The sequence below is a fragment of the Bombyx mandarina genome, chromosome 28, assembly GCF_030267445.1.
Source record: "Bombyx mandarina strain Sakado chromosome 28, ASM3026744v2".
NCBI lineage: Eukaryota > Metazoa > Arthropoda > Insecta > Lepidoptera > Bombycidae > Bombyx > Bombyx mandarina.
Genome location: NC_143233.1, coordinates 319471 through 339852, shown reverse-complemented (window position 1 = coordinate 339852; position 20382 = coordinate 319471). Strand labels below are relative to the sequence as shown.

Here is a 20382-nt window from a genome sequence, read left to right as displayed (position 1 = left end):
ACGCAGGAGCCAGTCACCGTCGACGCCCTTACGGATCCATCTAATCCAATAACCTTTTCATTAGACGTCTTCAGCTCTAACACTAGGAGCAGGCTTAGGGACCCCGGTAACCGTACTCGTCGAACTCGACAAAGAGTTCGCCGTGCTACCTAACCCATGAATCAGCTCGCTGAGTTTCTCGCCGGATCTTCTCAGCGGGTCGCGATTCCGATCCGGTAGTAGATTCATTCGCGAAGCAGTTGTTCTTGAGTTGTTAGGTCTCCTTCGGAGGCGCTCGGGTAGCTGTTAGCAAATCCCGTCCCTCCTGGCTGAGCCTTTGCTCGCCCACCTGTCCTGGTGAAACTGGAAAGGCCTACGGGCCACCAGTAATCCTTCAATCATAAAAGAAAAGTTCGTATGCGATGTAGAATACGACTTGCAACTTAGCCTAGACACAAAACCTATCGAATTTCTCGTCGAATTTACTCAGTGGGTCGCGATTCTGATCCGGTGGTAGATTCCGCGAGGTAAGGGCTCGTCTTGCTAGGGCATCACTGTGAGCACACATTTTTTTTATTTTTTTTTATTGCTTAGATGGGTGGACGAGCTCACAGCCCACCTGGTGTTAAGTGGTTACTGGAGCCCATAGACATCTACAACGTAAACGCGCCACCCACCTCGAGATATAAGTTCTAAGGTCTCAGTATAGTTAACATAACATATGCTCTTATCTCTACCATCCATTAGGCAGTTTATTTTTTTGTCGTGAATGATTTTGATTTAGGGTAAATGCGTAACAAGCTACCTAAATTGAAATTACTTTTACAGAATAATCAATATTATTGTTGTTTATTTACAATAAATAATTAATTACTGCCTGTTTCTGTCGTGAAGCAGTAATACGTTTCAGTTTGAAGAGTGGAGCAGCCGTTGTAACTATATTTGGGACTTTAGAACTTATATCTCAAGGTGGGGGGCGCATTTACGTCGTAGATATCTATGGGCTCCAGTAACCACTTAACACCAGGTGGGCTGTGAGCTTGTCCACCCATCTGAGCAATAAAAAAAAGATGTCTATGGGCTCCAGTAACTACTTAATAACAGGTGAATTTTGAGATCGTCCAACCATCTAAGAAAAAAAAAAAAGAAAAAAATAATTAAAACAGACAATAAGTATTCATTTCACCTACAACAATCGTAATAATTATAATTAGCGTTCAACAAATTCTATAACATTGTTCAAAAGCAAACCTTTATTGAAGTTCATGGGCTCACCCAGGCTCCCACATTAGTATGTCACGAATTGCAGCCACTTGTTTGTTTTAAAACCATTTGAAATGTTATGCATAGGGTGTTCTATCATACTGTTAGTATTATAAGCTGTGCTTTCTGTGATATTCATGGATAATAATTTCACGGATGGAATTCTAGAAAGTTAATGAACAAATACACTAGAAAACTCTTTATTTAAAGTTTAAGACAACATTTACTTAATTTTTAACTATTATAAAATTAGAATCATTACCAAAACAGTTTGTTGGTTCTTCTGTGAGGCAGTAATCAAGCTATGGTTTTACAGTTTTTATTCTAAAAATGTTCTTTATATATTCAGGAAAATTAACTAGATTGTTGTTTCTTAAACACATGGCTGTTACCTATAAATTGAATTAAAAAAAAAATATTTTCTGTTTTAAATATTAACTGATAGTTTCTTGCTTCATCATATTATGTTTTTATCAATGTTATAGATTCTTGATGAGTAGAGTTCTTTCTAGAGTCCACAAGTGGAGAGCACAGAGCACTTATTTTTCTTAGAAGCACTTAGAAATGGCATAATAAATGAAATAACAAAATTTGTTTTCCTATTCATATATGAGTCGTCTATTATCAAAGGTGGCAATCTGTGCATTTGGACAAAAAAATGTTATTGATATGTCAATACAGATTGATTTGAATATAATTGTCTCCTTCAAAGAAAACCTGCATTAAATAAACGTTAATACTTAACCTGTTATTTATCTAAGATGTCGTTCAGAAGAGTTTTGTGACTGCCAATGGAATACAAAGTCAATAATTCGTTTTTCTGATTTACCAATAATTGTCCAAAAGTCACATTGCCGGCTTTGATAATAGTCAACTCATATATGGAGTTGACTCACAGGAAGGAGAACACAGGAAGTATTAAATTACAACACAAAATCTGTCAAGATTGGTTTGAGCAACTTATTCGAGTGAAGAAATATAGCTATGTTTAACGTCTGTGGAACTCACTTCCGCACTCAATCCGTGCAAGTCCCTCACTTGAAGTATTCAGGAAGGCATTAAAGGAGCACTATCTATCAATTTAGTATTACTTATATGTATTTATTTTATGTATTTCATTATATATGTATGTGTATGTATATTTTTGTTATTTATGTGTGTAATTGTGTATGTATATAGTCTGGTATATTATGTATTAGTGTTTTTATTTATTATTGTTACTATTATTGTTATTGTGTACTGTATCAATAAGTAAATTGATTAGATTGTACTTTTCTACCCACCTATGTAAAGCTCACTCTCTTTAAGAACGATTAACTGGTAGATAGCTCAATTGTTGAGTTAAGCTCGCCATTTTTATAACTTTTCGCAATTATTATATTTTTTTAACTGTGTGTGTACAATAAAGAATGCCATTAACCATTTCAAGTTAGGATAGTCTTCAATTTATTATATTCATATTCACTTCTATTATCTTCAAGTCATATTTATGTTTTTAAAGAAATGTAGAATATAAACTGTTAAGTTTTAGTATTAGGATATTGCTGACAAAAAATTCAGGTCTTTGTTAATTTGCGTTTAATAGATTTTACATGAGCTGATCTTCAGCTCAATAATCAGCACTTAATAAATGGACTTAGGCAAACAGTTCACAATTTACAGTTCTCATTCAGTCATCGACAACAACACCGTTCAAAGCCTCATTTAAAATTTCATTTCTCTTTTTCTTTAGTTCATTATTTATGAAAGATCTCTTTTCTTCGCGTTTATTTTGCTTCTCTGAATTGGTTCTAGCAACAATGCCTTTTATAAAACTATATATCACAGTGGTAAAGTCTCCGTCTATGAATGCTAAATTTATCATAGGTCCCGTTTCTACTGTACACAGATTTACCTGTAATTCATTTATTAAATGCATTGTGACATCGTCGTGCGTAGCAACTGGCACGTATATGTTCAGTTTGTCATTTTTATTCCTTCTGGCGACAACATAAAGCGTTTCTATGTCTCTATTGTAACAATATTCACAGTCGTACATGAGTTTTTCGTCGATCAAATACATGTACAAATGATAAGCAAGCGATATCTTCTTTTCAGATTTACATCCAAGAGAGGACATATCTTCTTTAATCTTTGACTCCACGTCCATTTTATGGAGTTTCAGATTTCTGACTAAAGATGAGGGGAGTACCTATACTTTATTATACTCTTGTGATTATAAGCTATTATACCCTAAATAAAATGTATCTGAATTCATGCCATTTGCATTTTCATCATAAATAATTTGTGATCTATAATTTTACAATTATTCTTTCTTTTGTTGTTGTATTACGGATAAGATTTTAATACACAAATCACAAGTGTATTTTAGAAGATGCTTAGATCCTTGGATCATAGTCATGGTTGTCAAATGTCAATGTGATAGATGAAAGTAAAGTCTTATTCGCTTTTCGCTATTCGCTTCAATTTGAATGCGCAAAGGGAATATGGTCTGGTCCAGCTTAATTTAGGCGATTTTGTATTTGTGCGCATGTGTTTTGGTTGAAAGTAAAATCTATACTTCGATACTAATATTAAAAAGAGAGAAGATTTGGTTGTTCGTTTGTATCGAATAGGCTCTGAAACTACAGAACCAATTTGAACAATTCTTTCACTGCTTGGAAGCTACACTATCCCCGAGTGACATAGGTTATATTCTTTTTTTTTTTCATAGTGATATACTCCAATATATTTAACTCCAATAATGTAACCCAAAATATACCCAAAATATATGTTTACACATCTTTATAATTTTCTTTTTTTATTAACCTGACGCAAATAGAAGGGTGATGTGTGTGTGTTATAATTTTGAATTTTGAAATTTTTGTTAAAGACCCGAGCGAAGCTGGAGCGGCTAGCTAGTATTAAATAAAGTGAAATTAAGAAAATGAAATGAAACAATAAAGATGATCCTGTTTATGATTGCATGCTGTTTGCCTATTGTATGAAAATTTTAAATAGAACGATATGCGTTGCAGATGTTGGAGTTCTTGAAAATGCTTATTTCCAATGAAGCCTGGGAAGGTGCGCGGTGACAGAACTCGCACGGCTCACGAGTCACCTACACCATATGATTTATTTCCGCAACCAAGACTGCGCATATGTCGTGCCGCACGCTGGCTAATTGATGTGTATAGTACACCTAACCTTTAACCTGAAGCCAAATTAGTATAATGTCATGCAATGATTCAGAATCACATGAATGATCGTATAAAACTCAATTCATTAGCGATTTCATTCAAAACAGAACTTTTTTGATGCCTGTTTTAATTATCTATGTGGTCTGGTTGTACCGGTAACTTCGTGTGTCTTTGTATGCTGTTGTGACTTCACACTTATCATTTACGTGGATCCAAGAGGAGGGGATTCTGAGCGAGCATGCGCCATAGTGACTGGGTAAGAATAAACTGTTGGTGACCACAAATAAGATCCTAACTAACCATAATTGTAATTTTTTTACCTTCTTATCTTTAAAGCAATAAAAACTCCATCTCGATTTATGTGTGCTCCTTACAAACGCAATATATCCATAGTATTAAGATGAATAACAATAAGTAACAGTAATCATTCATTTATTTAATAAAACCATTTACAGAACGGCATTACAATATCCACTGTACAATTTATGGTGGGTACGTAAATCTATATAAATCGATCTGAAATGCCGTATATATGTATATAAATATCAGTATATAATAAATAAGGGTGAGGAGTTAAGTTAAAATAGATAAATTAGCAAGTACATTATTTCATCAGTCTAAGTATTTACAACATAAACACCTTACAATTAAAAATGTAAAAAAAAAATACTTTTAAGTGATGTGGCCACAAACAAATAAAAGCACAAAATATTAATTAACTACGTTTACAGGTGGAATCGAGTAAAGAGCTTGTATACTATTTACAAGATTTCACCCAATTATGACTATATTTAAAATATTGATGGATGACTCTTGTAAATATCATGCTAATGAGAGACATCTTATAATTAAAAAAAAAAAAGAAACGTGTGCAATTCACACGTGTTAGAAGTGAAACCTTCAAAAATTAAAATACAATTATCGTAAATGTCTAAGTATATGTAAAATTTTGTCATTAGTAAATAAATGTAAATCATCTTTTATAGTATGAGGTAGCGCCCTCTGTGAATCGATATTTTAACGTCACGTATAATCCTAAATTGAAATTCACTACAAGAGGTTTGTTATTACATACGCACGTTAGTATTAAAAAATCTCATAGATGGCGCTGTATTAAAAATTTTCGACACTTCCGTTGCATACGTGCGTGACGTTACATCTGTAAAATTTTTACCCTCATGCGCCTAAAGAAGTTTCACTTCAAAATACGTTTTCGATCCGAAAAACTGAGGAAAACCAATTGCTAGAACAACGATACCCTTTATACACCAAGCATCGTCGACAACGAATTTAAAAAATAATGGTTTGAAGCCGCTAGGATTTATTGGCGCGAAAACCAAATTATTTACATAAATTAACAGTTAGGTTGTTGTTAATGAATTATTATAAAAGGCCTTTGCTAGTTTTGATACATTTGCCTCTGAAACATATTTCGGTTTCATGTGATACTTGTGTTGTCATTGATGTGCTCACGACATTGGCTGGGTCCATAAAAGATGACATAGATGACGTTTCAATTTCGGCAGAAGACGTTTGAAATTTGACAGTTGGCGTTACGGTACTAGCAGAAATGTCAATGTCAGCACTTACGTCTTTCTTCGGGGTTCCGTTAGACTCATTGTTGCTTTCAGTTGTTATCTCATCGGGAATGTAAGTGGTCTCTGTTGTTACTATACCAGGTTTGGATTCCGTTGTTATTTCAAAATCAGTTTTCGTCGTTACATTTGTACCAGTTTCTTGAGATTCTTTCTCTTGTGACCTAGCACCGAAAAAATAATCCATGAAACTGAAACCTTCTGACCTATCGATTTTAGTTGCTTCTGTAGTTGTTAGATAAAAATCGTCGATAGTGGGGTCTGGTGATCCTGTACCTAGATCTAAATCTCCTGGATTCAGGTACGATTTTTCCGTTGTAGTATTCTGCTTAGACGTGGACTGCTGATCTTCCTTTTCTGTCTCTTTTATCTTAGTTATTTCAACAGTGGGGGGAACTTTCCGAAGCATAGTATCTTCATTACTTTCAAACAAATCTTTGATGAATTGAAAAGCTGGCTTGTAAGTTGTGACTGCGATCTTTTTGTCGTATCTCTCCGATTTTTCGTGGTTGTATTTCGAGTTTTTAATTGGTTGGCCGAGACGATTCACTGTACTACTGTAGTACTGAGACTCCGCGACGTCTATAGGATCAGTAACTGGACGAACTTTGATTTTCTTCCAGAAGCCACGACGACGAGTTTTTCTTTCTTGTTCCTCCTACAACAAGAAAATTGAATGTTTGTACATCAGTAATTCAGGCTAGTTAAATAATAACTATGAGCTCATAAGTATTGATTTTAGATGAATTAGTCACTGAAATGGTACTTGAACGTAAAATTCATACTTTAATTCATAATTGATATCAGATATTCATCTATGGTAGTAAATAAAGCTACTGTAGCTTATTAATATTATCAGTTGAAAGAATCAGGATCTCATTTCATTGCTTAATATTTTCAAATATCTTGCAGATTTGTTGAATAAAATAATCTTACCTCATTTACTGCTTCAGTATCGGCAGAGGATTCCACAGTTGTTTCTTCGATAGCAATGCTTGTAGGCTGTGAAGCGTCATCAGAAGAAATTGTTTCTGGTGGTATTTCACCAATTTCACCCCCTTTATGCTTCATCACTTTAGTTGTATACTCGTCTTGATCTTGCTCTTCCAAGCTCTTCATCACTTCTTCCAGCATACTTTCGAAAGTAGACATTGATTCGACTGAGTCTGGCTTAGTAATTTTACTTTGTTCTACGAATGCTTCTAGTGTGGGAGGGATTTCTGGAATGTTTTTGCTATTCCTATTGTTGTATGCTGGTGTTACAGAGATAAGAATATCATCGTCTTGATTTCCTACTGTTATTATATCCATTTCTGAACCCCTGTCGGATCTTCTCTCGGTTGTAACTGCTTTTTTGTCATCCCCTATGTTGTTTGGGTTAAAAGGTTTGAATGACTCATTGGTAATTTTAGGAGACCAGAAAATTGAGTCAGGTTCGACATAACTTGGTCTGTTTATAGAAAAGTTGGAATCTTGATCTTCAACATCTTCTTCAGATTCCTGTTTCTTAGTATATCTTTCTGAAAGCTTAGGTCTAGGACTATAACGAGTGTAAAGTGGACTTCTAGTTGTTGAACTAATAGCCTCCTTCGGTTCAGGTTTTTCAGAAGGTTTTTCCGTTGGTCGTCTTCCTCTGAATCGATTCTTAATATCATAAGTTCTTCGAGTTACTGATGATTCAGTAGTGGAAGTAATATGGGAGTAGCTTGGGCGTCTTCTCCTGAAGTGTCCTCGCTTAGTTGTAGTTTCCTGACTATCTGTATTAACTGGTTCTGTTGACGGCTCAGGCTTATACACTGGATGTTTGAAATCCTCAACTTCTGGTCGCGAATGCACTTGTTTTGTTTTTAGATCAGCTTCTATTTCTTCAATGCGCATGGTCGTTCTTTTTCTGTCATATGCAGGTCTGTAAGTCACGCCCTGTGGTCGTCGCCTTTCAGATTTAACTCTCGATGACTCTGTAGTTGGCTGATGGTATTGTCGAACGACTCCTGGGCGAACACGGACTCTATGGTACGATGGTGTAGTTTCGATTGAATCATCGTCCTCGATTTCTTGGCTATTAGACTCATGTTTAGCTACTTTAGTGACTTCTATATCAGGTGGTGTGGTCGGATCCTCAAGAGTATCGCCAGACAGTTCATCATTAATGGAGTATGCTGGTAAATTGTCGTCAGAAGCAAAATTTACTATGTCGGTAACGTAAGCGTTGGATTCAAAATTTTCCGATTTATTTACTGACGTAGTTTCAGGTGAGTAACTTTCTTCCTTATCTGTTTCAAGATATTTTTCTTGTTCTGCTGGTGCAGAGCCGTCACTTGAAGGATAGTAGTATTCTTCATTACGTGTTGACGGCAAAAACGGGACGTATGGTGGTTCAGTTTGACCTGTTCCACTTAAAGAATACTTCGGCACATAAATATCTTCTTTGTACTCTTTCTCACTAACTGCAGACTGACCAGATTGACTGAATGACATTTTCTCGTTCGAATAAGCATTTTCAGTGTCCAAGCTTTCAGTTTTTCCGACATCACTTTGAGCTTTAGCTGGTTCGGTAATAGCTTCAATATCAACTGTACTAGATCTCTCCATCAGAGTTACAGGATAATTCTGATGTAGCACATCTCTTTGATAAGCCAAATCTTCTTCTTTGCCGTTAGACTTAACTTTTCTGTCATAATAATCAGTACCGGTTGGTCTGTATTGAATTCTGCCTCTTGTTCTAGTGCGTGTTGCCCTAGTTGTACTTTCATTGGAATCTACAGGTGTTTTTGGTTTTTCAGTGGTAAGTCTATTTGGTTCATACTTATTTCTGGTTGGCAATGGTCTACGTTCGCGCAAAGGTCTGCGGGTGGCTACATATCTTGTTGTGGATTCATTTGAGTTTGGTCTTGATGTAGTGTATCGTGGTCGTCCTCTGGTCCTGAGGATGTTTTTCCTTGTTGAAGCCTCTGTCGTTGTTGTGGTAGTTGTGTCTTCATTTTGATCTATAGTTTCATATCGATTGTACTCATAAGTTTGTGAGCCGTCTTCAGACGATGGGGCTTGATAGGATACTTCGGTACGATGCTCATCCTCAGATATATTTGGCTTTGATTCAGTGAATTTCGTATTTGTGTAGTCTGTTGGATTTTCGTTGATGGATTGCGCTTTAAAATGATCGGATTGTGTCTCGGGGATTTCCAGTTCTTGATTCGTTTCACTTTTAGATACATAGTCGTTAGTATTATAGACTGGGTATCTAGAGTTCTGTACTTCTGATTCATAATGTACTTCAGGTCTATAGCTTTGGGCGTAGTTCGGTGTAGATTGCTGCTGGTATTGCCTTTGGGTTGCCACTTCTGTGTCTGTTTGTGTTGTCGTAGTTATAGGCTTCAGTGTGGAGGAAATTTTAATGTCTTGAGGTCCTGGAGTGGGGGAAGGTTCTTTTATGTCTTCGAAGTAGCTGTGGTAGTCTAATGGGGTGCTAAAGTGGAAGGCTTGGTTTATTGAATAAGGGTTGTGGGTTTCCAACAATTGGCTCGGGTATGTTGATTGCCTGATTGTGGTGGTGGTACTCGTAGTCGTAGTGGGTCTCTGAGTTGTAGTCGTCGTCGGCTGAGTTTGTGTAGAAGTCCTGTACGTTTCTTGAGGACTGAAGTTATTGTCCGGGAATTTTATATGTTGCGTATACTGCGGCTGTGCATTGTTCAAGAAATAATTAACTCGCTTTGGCGGTAATGTGACTACTTCTTCCTTTTGCGGTTTTATTGAAGATACCATCTGGGGCTCAAACGAATAGTAATTCGTTTGGAAGTTTGTATTAGCTCTTGGAGGTACCGTGCTATAAAAACTCACTGAAGGTTTCTGAGTTACCGGCTTTTGCTCTTTACGAGGAGGTGTTGTTGGGTAATAGGATTGTGGGACAACATTCGAAACAGTTGTTTGGGTAGTCGGTTCTTTGATCTGAGAGTTGATTACGACAGAACCCACGTGAGGTGATGGGAACGGAATCTTCGCGAATCCTTGGGGAGTGTTGTAGCTCAGAGGTGCAACGAAGAATGGCAGCTGTTTCAGCTTTTTATCACTATTTTGAATATTCGATAGATATGGTAATTCAAACTTCACGTAATGGTCTGGTGGAGTCAGTGTTGATGGCCCTATGAAGACTTTTGGAGCGTTCAAGGGGTTAACGGAATCTAGTACAGCAATAGTGCTAGCGGTCTTCAATGATGATAGTACATCGCCTACTTTCATTTGATTGGTCTTCCCAGTTTCTTGACTCAAGAATATGGCCAGAGGAGGTTGGTGAGGTTTCAGTTTCTTTGGTTTCGGTGTCGTTGGTGCAGCGGTCGGGAACGGTGAAGTGGTTGTTGAATATTTTGGGACATTGGGTGTTTTAAATTGGTTAAAATTCGAGACATAGGTTTGCTCAGGGTACATCTCTGATTTTGGTGTAGGCCTTTGGAAATTAGTATAGATTTGCTTAATTGCTGTCGGATTGGGTAGCCCTTGGTTGTAAATATCGGTACTGACAATCTGTGGTGATGTGATTGGGCTTCTGAAGTTAAACTGGCCCCTGTTAAGTGATTCCACCGGCACATACAACAGTTGCACTTCTTCTCTTTCTAATTTTTGTCCATTTTGTGTTGGCTCTGTTCTCGTGTTGACTTTCTCTGTGTTTTCAAATTTGATTTTCTGTAGTGATTGCGGTTTTTTGCTTGGGCTGTAGTAATTATTGCTCGTATTCTCAGCACGGTAGCCGTCAACGAATTGGGGTGCAGAGTCCTGTGGCTTAGGTGGCTGACTTATGAAAGTCTTAACTTGTGGCGTTGGTAAAGGTTTCGGGAAACTCTCAAATTTGACAGGATTTGTTAGTGCTGCTTGAGGCCTAGGTATAGTTTCGAAGCTCAGCTGAGGTGAAACATAACCTTGGCCTAATGGAAATGATGGTTGGGCGAGACCAAATTTGATTGCTTGTCCAAAGCTCTGTTCTGTCAAAAAGTTTTGCGGCGCGGAAGGTACCGCAGGCACAGACTGCAAAAACAATTGCCTGTTAGCTGGAGAATTGTAGAATGCTCTTTGTGGAAATATCTCTTGTCCAAAAGCCGTTGGCCTCGTTAGGGATTCTGTCAAGATCCTTGGTTCAGCGACAGCTTGTCTCTTGATCTGCGGCATTTCTGGTTCTCTTTCGACCGGACCTGATAAGGGAACCCAGTCGCTGATGTCGGCGGTATATGAACTGATTTGACGGGACCATCTTCCGTTTTTCTTTTCAGCTGATGAAAACGCCAGGACCGTAATGAGGCAGGCGTATCGGAGCACGTTTTTGTGCGCCATCTGGAATTGAACAATAGAGAATTTAAAAAAAATGTTTTGATATGGAACTACGACAACTGTTTAATCTTCAATGGTAGATTCTTCAGTACATCTAGCATGCGTCAACATACAAACAAACACAAATCGTATTATTACTATTAAGGGCTTATTTTTGAAAGTGACTTCGAAATTCACTTAATAGATTTTTTCACTATCAACCAACCCACTAACAAACAGACAGACAGAAAATATGTTTGTAATATTGTAAATAGAAAAAAAAGACGATTGCCAACGACTTCGGAAGACTCGTTAACCAAACAATAAGCGGCTCAATAGAAAACCCGTCTTTTGTAAAGCAATTATCATTATCATAACACGTCTATTCCTTCCGTCGAAGACAAATATTAACGTTTTAACTCTAATAGGCTCGGTTTTACCGTCAGACTTTTCCTTTCCAAATGTGAAAACGTTCCAAGACCACTGACTTTCACTCGGTGAAGCGTCGCCGAGAAAAATATACGTTTACATCATTTTTGTGTTAAGTTTTAAACGATTATGTAGTTTCTTTTCATTTTGTTTAAGTCATTACAGTATTGTCATTCTGTATAGTTCGGGTTTGTCTGACTGAGAATTAGCTTAGCTCTACTCGTGAAGACCAGTTTTACTTGGCCTGACTACCGCTAAGATTATCGCCATCGTTCATTGATATACCTACGACTTTGGACTAAGCGAAAGTTATTTTCAATAATTATGACTATCGACGTAATTTTTAATAATTACATAATCATATCTCTTCTTTTTTATTTTGTTCCAATAACGAAGAAAGCATTTAGGGTTGGCTGCCTCTGGATTAACATAGTTACCAACGTACATATTAATCTTTTTCATTTTCAGTACATGTTCAAATGTTCTCTGTTAAGAACATGTCGCGTCTTTAGAATTGAAGTGATCCAAAATTGTATATATTGATTTTCGATTTTAATACTTTAAGCCTTAAAGTGCATATCTTAAAGCTTAAAGTTTGCGCTTGATTTAAATGAGACAGAAGGTTCCTTTTCTACGCAAAAATTTGAAATTAATTTTGAATTTAAAAAAATTTACTATATAAACTGATAGAATGCATTTTTATAAGTCATTCAAAGTATAAAACTCATTGTCTTTTAAAAATTTGTTAGGCCACTTAAATTGTAAAGGTGTGTTATACAAAAAGATTTAGATTCTTTTTTTTATTTTTATTACTTAGATAGGTGGACGAGTTCACAGCCCACCTGGTGTTAAGTGGTCACTGGAGTCCATAGACATTTACAACGTAAATGCGCCACCCACCTTGAAATATAAGTTCTAAGGTCCCAGTATAGTTACAACGGCTGCCCCACTCTTAAACCGAAACGCATTGCTGCTTCACGGCAGAAATGGGTGAGGTGGTGGTACCAACCCATGCGGACTCACGAGAGGTCCTACCACCAGTGAGATTCGATGCCGGAACGAGATAATTAATCACAGAAAATCAATGCAGCTATTGCGTCCATCACGACTTATGTGTTTAAAAATGTATGGGATACTAAAAGGAAAGTGAGTCGTGCGTCCGCTTAGAGAAGTTCGCCTACATCTAAAACAGTAACCGTTTATAAATGAAGCAACAAATCAATTTGCATGGAAGCGACACGCGCGGCTTGGCATCTCGGCTGAGTTGCGTCGAACGGAACGTGTTCAACCGCTATCCACTGTACCGACCGTACGCCACATTTTACGTAATCCCTTACATCAGCTTTATAAGGAACATCTTGAACGCTGACCGCTTGATACTACAGATTAGCGTAATGCGTACCTACACGTATAAGCTTAGTGTGAGTTTTTTAACGTTTTCGATATCGTAAAAGTTAGCTCTGCAGTTGGGACACATTCCCGATCCTGCGGACAGAATGGAAAGCAGTCGACGTCGCCCCAAACACGTCATTTCGGATCCTCCTGATCCACTAACGGTGCTTTTAGGTACCTCAAGCACCGGTCATCGTTCTCGTCGAACCCGTCGCTTGCGACGAAGGGCTCGACGAGTAAATTAACCCTCAGACACAGCCCACTGAGTTTCTCGCCGGATCTTCTCAGTGGGTCGCGTTTCCGATCCGGTGGTAGATTCTGCGAAGCACGGCTTTTGCTAGGGTTCGTGTTAGCAACGTCATCAGGTTTGAGCCCCGTGAGCTTACCTACTAGTTAAGGTTACGCTGATATAGCCGCTCAGGGCTCTCAGCTTAGGTAAAAAAAAAAGTTGGGATAGTGCCCCTAGTGGCAAACGTAGGCAAACGTTCCAACTGCATAAAAATTTAAGTTTACTTTTTTGCTATCGAGAACGTTAAATAACTCGCACTAAGCACACTCTAGTCTCGTTAATATTTACTATTCGTAGGAAATATCTATCTAGAAATCTATATCCATAAAACAATTTGTTGTATTTAATTTCCTTTTAGACACGGCTTTACTTGCGTGAATATAAACAAATAAAACCCTCTGGAATATGTTACTTTCTGTTTTCCTAACAAAACAACGTAGGTATATGCAAAATCGCTAGATCATGACGTGGGAGCGTTACAAGTATACAAACTTACTATCGCATTTAAAAAAATTGTATATATCATAATAATATATTCTATGTCCATTTTCTTCAAGTTTAGTTATTTCGGATGAAATTTAAAGCTTTAAATTTAACACATTATTTGGTGAAATATTGTTCTACACGCCTTTCAAGTTTAAATAGCAATGCATTATAAAATTAAAATTCATCCAATATGAATATACTCATTAGTAGGCGCCGTTGCGTCCTTTTATCAGCAGAGTTTTTATGGTAGAACGAGCTATACATAATGCGACAATGATGCCAATAATGAGGTTTCAACAAATTATTAACTAGTAAACGTCAGCATAATAATATAGACGAGTATATATTTCGCATTAATTACGAAAGGTCATTTTGATATTGTACATCCACGCGCTCTCAATGTTTAAAGGTCAAACTAGTGTCATATGATGGTTAAAATAGTGAAACCTAACCCACAGACACAGCCCACTGAGTTTTTCGCTAGACATTCTCATTGGGCCGCGATTCCGATGCGGTGATAGATTCAGGGAAGCGCTGTTCTTTCTAGAGCTAGTGTTAGCAAACTAGCTAGTTTTTACTGGTGGTAGGACCTCTTGTGAGTTCGCACGGGTAGGTACCAAAACCCAGCCTATTTCTGCCGTGAAGCAGTAATGCGTTTCGGTTTGAAGGGTGAGGTATCCGTAACTATACTGAGACCTTAGAACTTATAGGTATCTCAAGGTGGGTGGCGCATTTACGTTGTAGATGTCTATGGGTTCCAGTAACCACTTAACACCAGGTGGGCTGTGATCTCGTCCACCCACCTAAGCAATAAAAAAAATTTAAAAAGATAATAAATTAACGTATCTGCTATACACAATGAAATTATCATTATCCGTGAATCGGTTTTAATGATTAATTAATTAAGGCGTTTACGTACATTTTTACCACACAAATCGTGTGTGAATTAACCGAATAATTAGAGAATACATAATACTAATCAGTGAGACATGGCTCAATGGTTAGAAAGAATGTGGTTCGTGGGAGTTCGAAGCGCAAATATTCAGTTATTTTTTCTTTAGTTTTCTGATATCGAAAATGAAGTATTAGGATAGCTCAATGAATGTTTTAGCCTTAGCCTTAGTTATTATATGCTCAGGTGCCTAGTTTCATACATTTAGTTTCAGTTACAACTCATTTTTAATCGACTTCAAAAAGGAGGAGGTTCTCAATTCGACTTTATGTTATTTCTATGTTTGTTACCTCATAACTTTTGACTGGGGCAATCAATTTTGATGATTCTTTTTTTATCCTAGTCCAGTTCTGATAATGGTATCCATGAGGAAACCACATAAGTCTTAAATTTGCATTAAGTACGTGCGCGACAAATAAATTAATAACTCAATAACTCAATATCGCGCCAATCGATATCGATGATTATTGTTTTTAGTGTATATTAATTTGTTTTGAAATATCTTCTTTTTGTTTCTATTTGAAGTCGGTTTTTGTTAAAGCATGTCTATTTACAATTATATTTGGATATGTTTTAAAGTAACAAAAAAAGTTAACACTGTATTCTTCTCTTTATTTAGGTTAAAAACTGTCATTTCTTCGATGCGTTGCTAGAGTTACAGCATGTATTCCTTCGAACAAGGTGTTAGATTGTTTCAAGGTAGTGTCATGGTGGGCAATAACTTCGTCTGCATCCGTTTGTAAAGCAGATGTCATTTCAACTTCCTCGATTATTGACACAAGAGATTTAAGATTGACATTCCTGAACACGATACCTAACCTCACAATGGAATTGACAGGCACTTACAAACTACTCTTTGTGTCGCTAATTGATTCGTAGGAGTCTGCTTTTTAATTTGCTTTTGATGGTTATTTCGGTCGTCAAGCACGGGGCTCATAGCGACTGCTTCTGATGCGCTGCTGACCGGCCGTGTTGAGTTTCAACCAACAAACTTCACATTGCATTATGTGGTCTCAAAACAAATCGAGATTACAGCATAGTATTTGCTATTCAATTCTGTTAACTAGCGCATGCGAGATATTTTACTAGTGAAATCCGACTACATTCCGTTTAGACTGTCGTTAAGTTTATAACATAGTATGTATTTATGTATATCATTTTGTTAATCTACGTCGTCGTGGCCTAAAGGATAAGACGTCCAGTGCATTCAATACAATAAGTAGGTAAGTAATTTTTTACTTTTGAATCCGCATTATTTTAATTTGTCATTTTTTTAAATAAAACAAAATAACCGGAGATTCGTATCGCTGCAAATATTGACAGTACGGTTTTTTTTTTACTTAGATGGTGGACGAGCTCACAGCCCACTTGCTGATAAGTGGTTATTGGAGCCCATAGACATCTACAAGTAAATGCGCCACACACCTTGAGATATAAGTTCTACGGTCTCAAGTATAGTTACAACGGCTGCTCCACTCTTGAAACCGAAACGCATTACTGCTTCACGGTAGAAATAGGCGGGGTGGTTGTGCCTACCCGTGCGGACTTACAAGAGGTCCTACCACCAGTAATTACGCAAATTAAAATTATGCGGGTTTGATTTTTATAACACGATGTTATTCCTTCACCATGGAAGTCAATCGTGAACATTTGTTAAGTACGTATTTCATTAGAAAAATTGTTACCCGCCTGCGGGATTCGAACACCGGTGCATCGCTAGACACGAATACACCGGACGTCTTATCCTTTACGCCACGACGACTTCTAAAGTCGTATCGGTTAGTCGTATCGTCATTTAATGCGCTGGTGGCTTGTTCCGCCGACCGTACCTTCAATCAGACCCTGCTTTAGTCTGTTCTAATTTCTCCCCATCTAAAGCAAATTAATTGCGCTTGGTTACCGATTCGGAAGTCTGTGCCGCACAGTGGGTCGATTCTATGATTTTAGTGACTTAGGGACCAACTTTGTTTTTTTATAAAAAAAATTATGTAGATAGATAGAGCTCGTTAATCTCAATAATTATTGTTTTGGGCAAAAATTACAAAAACTTTATAGTTTGGTCAGAAAAATGTGTTTTATGATTTTTTTGTATGGAGCGGGTCACATTAAATTAAATTCCTGCTAAGTACCGCGAGGTCCCGCTTTGAAACTTTAATTTCCTTATACCTTGTCTAGTCTACTATCATTTGATGCTATGAACATGTGCATAAAGTTGCAACTCGGCCAAATAAATGGATCGAAAAAAATTAATAAATACATAGAATAAAAACCTTTATATTTTTTTTCGTAAGTGCTTTTAAGTTAAATTTGATATGGATTAGTAAGTAAAAGCACGTAATGATACCCATAATTACATAATACCTAACAACAATACATTTAGTAGGTCTCTAATTATGCAATCTCTCTAAATATTATATATTTTGTTTCACCTTTCGATCTTTGGGTCAGAAGACGAAAGAAGATTGTGTAAAATATCCTCATTAGTCGACGTTCTACTTCTCATTCTTGAATAACATCTCTCTGTATATTTCCGAAAATCTTTATTGCGAGCTTCCGCTGCCTCTTCCGAGAGTTTACCTATACGAATGGCACCAAAGTTCTTCATTATTATATATCACTGCCATGTGCCAACAATTTATGGATACTGGAAGGCATATATAATACCAGGGATATACATTAACATACAATTCTGCAGTATATCTAAAAAATTCCGAAAAATTGGAAACGCGCTCTCCAGATGCAACAGAGTGAAGAATCACGTGAAGCCTCTCTATTAAATCTTTACGTATTCCTGTTATGCGGGCTGTTTCTTCTGCATCCCTGAAAAATCTTCTGGCAGTATTGCCATCATTGGTTGTTCCTACTCCTTGCTTGACAAAATCTATAAGTAAACCGCATTCCTTTTTAAACGCTTGCTGTATAGCGCTCTTTCTGATTGATATTTTTCCTTTGTCATCCCCCGTCGCAACCCCATTTCTTGAAGTCCAAACGATAAGACGCAAACAAAAAAGTGTCATATAAAAAATAATCTCACAGGAAACTACATACGATGAAAAAATTGTGAAGTAATAAAATTATATTTACCGATATGAAGTAAGCACTCCATGCATCTTATCCAGGCATGTAAAGATGGCATTCCATACTGGAATATTTCTTCATTATTTTCTCTTTGATAAGCAAGTCACTCCAAAAAACTCTGACGGTTTTGCTTTGCAAATATCACAGACAGCAGAAAATGTTTCTGAAAAATATGAGGTTATTTTGCCGTCTATCATCATCATGTGCAATTGATGCTTAACTTCAACTTGTTTGATTTTTGATGGCTGATGTCTTTCTATTTCTTCTGTTATGCTAGCTTTTATAATTGTCACTGTTGACTGCGTTTCTTTTGTAAATTTAAACATTATTGGACGGCAATAAAAAGTTGATGAGGTCGTTTTCCCAAACAATTGTTCCATCAAATTTCTGAAGCCTTATAGGAACTAGACTGACCATGAAAATAGATGAATCATCAAACTCTGTTTCAGTTTTTTGTTTATAATTACTTTGACCTGGGGCTCTATCAAAGCCTATTTGCTTATAAGCAGTAGCTCTCTTGCAGAGGTCAAATCCGAAGTAATCACATCTAAAAGCCCATATAGCGCCAAGTTTAGTAATGCTTGCATTTTAATAGCATCTCCTTCTTCAGTAATAATTACCTCGTCTTTCCCTGGATAACACTTGGTCTTTTCTTGCTTAATTTTATATTAAGAAGGGTATAAATCAGACCCATTTTCACTTGCTGCTTCTCTTAGGTTTATATACTGCCACTTAATTTAAGTGAAACTAATATTGCCTTATCGGGAGAATATGTACTACTTTTCACTTTACTTGTAATTAAATACTCATTAACTTTTTCTAGATCTTCGGCGTGATTTGACAAGTGGTTCATTATTTCTCCTACATCTTCATTTCTAGTGTTTCTCAAACTAGCAATTGTAGTAGCTTTCATTTCATCCGGGGATAACGAAAGCGACTGGTAAATTTGTTCAATGCGTCTTCGTTTTTGCCTGGATCCCAATTCTTCAAAAGGTTTTCGAGGTGCAAAAATAGATGTCGAGGCTTCTGTAGTACATTTGAGGGTGGTACATTTTCAACATCTTCAGTATTAGAAATCTCGAGCCTTTCATGTGCAGCTTCAGGTATCATTCCTTCGGGCCAGTTTATTGCACATTCTAACCAATCACATTTTTTTCTTATAAACTGTGCTAACATGCGACTACTTCGTTTCCATATTGCACTTATATTTGAACAAAATTGCGTACTGAATTTTTGGAGCTCAAAATTTTTGTCTTCGGTCACGTTTAGTTGATTTTGTAGGAATTGAAAGAGTTTTTTATTATCAGACAGCGACTGTAGTTGCTCTCTTAAAATCATAAATAATCCTAAATTGTTAACAAAATTATCAATTATAACGGAAACAGCAAGATCACAACGACAATCACGAGATGTTAGTAGTAGTACCAATAAACGAACACTAGTTAGTATATAATAAACATGGTCACTTTATACTTCCAGAGACAAACAAATGTTTACTATATTTTCTACTACCCAGTAATGGCTACTTAACTAATTATCCTCATTAAATAATGTTAACTATCTTAATAATTAGAGAGATTGCTTAATTAGAGACCTACTAAATGTATTGTTGTTAGGTATTATGTAATTATGGGTATCATTACGTGCTTTTACTTACTAATCCATATAAAATTTAACTTAAAAGCACTTACGAAAAAAAATATAAAGGTTTTTATTCTATGTATTTATTAATTTTTTTCGATCCATTTATTTGGCAGAGTTGCAACTTTATGCACATGTTCAAAGCATCAAATGATAGTAGACTAGACAAGGTATAAGGAAAATAAAGTTTCAAAGCGGGACCTCGCGGTACTTAGCAGGAATTTAATTTAATGTGACCCACTCCATACAAAAAAATCACAAAACACATTTTTCTGACCAAACTATAAAGTTTTTGTAATTTTTGCCCAAAACAATTATTATTGAGATTAACGAGCTCTATCTATCTACATAATTTTTTTTATAAAAAAACAAAGTTGGTCCCTAAGTCACTAAAATCACAGTATCGACCCACTGCATGCCGGTTCAAAACTAGAGCCGAGATGAAATCTCACATCAATTCATTGTCTTAAATTGATGTTCTTTACGTAAAACGTAAAACGAAACACAACTCTGTGAACACGCTCCAGTAATTGCAATTATTGAACACATAAGCTTTACGGCGACCACATAAAACATGTTTTGCAATAACACACGGAAACTGCAATGGTTTGCCACAAAGCATCCGCTGGAAAATACACTCTATACCGACGAGCTAGAGTTAGTTTTACGAAATGCTACAAGCGTGTGTATAGGAAATCCCAACACATGTATTACATTTAATATAATAATATGTGTTTTGTAGAAAATCAGATAAAGTGGTGCTTTATTATGTAACACGCAGGAACAAAACAACTCATGACGGTG

General features: G+C 36.6%; 2 protein-coding genes across 2 annotated transcripts in view; both read right to left on the bottom strand.

Moving 5' to 3' along the window:
* Positions 1-1426: 1426 nt before the first annotated feature.
* LOC114249834 (uncharacterized) lies at positions 1427-3608 on the bottom strand. The gene is made up of 2 exons (XM_028183541.2): positions 2526-3608; positions 1427-1634 (listed from the first exon to the last, which is right to left on the bottom strand). Exon 1 carries the CDS (start codon positions 3389-3391, stop codon positions 2912-2914), a length of 480 nt encoding a protein of 159 aa, XP_028039342.1. The 5' UTR covers positions 3392-3608; the 3' UTR covers positions 1427-1634; positions 2526-2911.
* Positions 3609-4836: 1228 nt separating this feature from the next.
* Positions 4837-20382, bottom strand: part of LOC114249846 (uncharacterized) — a 38597-nt gene continuing 23051 nt past the window's right edge. Inside the window, exons 2-3 of the mRNA XM_089739031.1 lie at positions 6953-11335; positions 4837-6674 (exon numbers count right to left, since the gene is read on the bottom strand). Coding sequence (XP_089595157.1) covers positions 5805-6674; positions 6953-11335 — 5253 coding nt within the window. The 3' untranslated portion in view covers positions 4837-5804. The remainder of the gene's footprint in view (positions 6675-6952; positions 11336-20382) is intronic.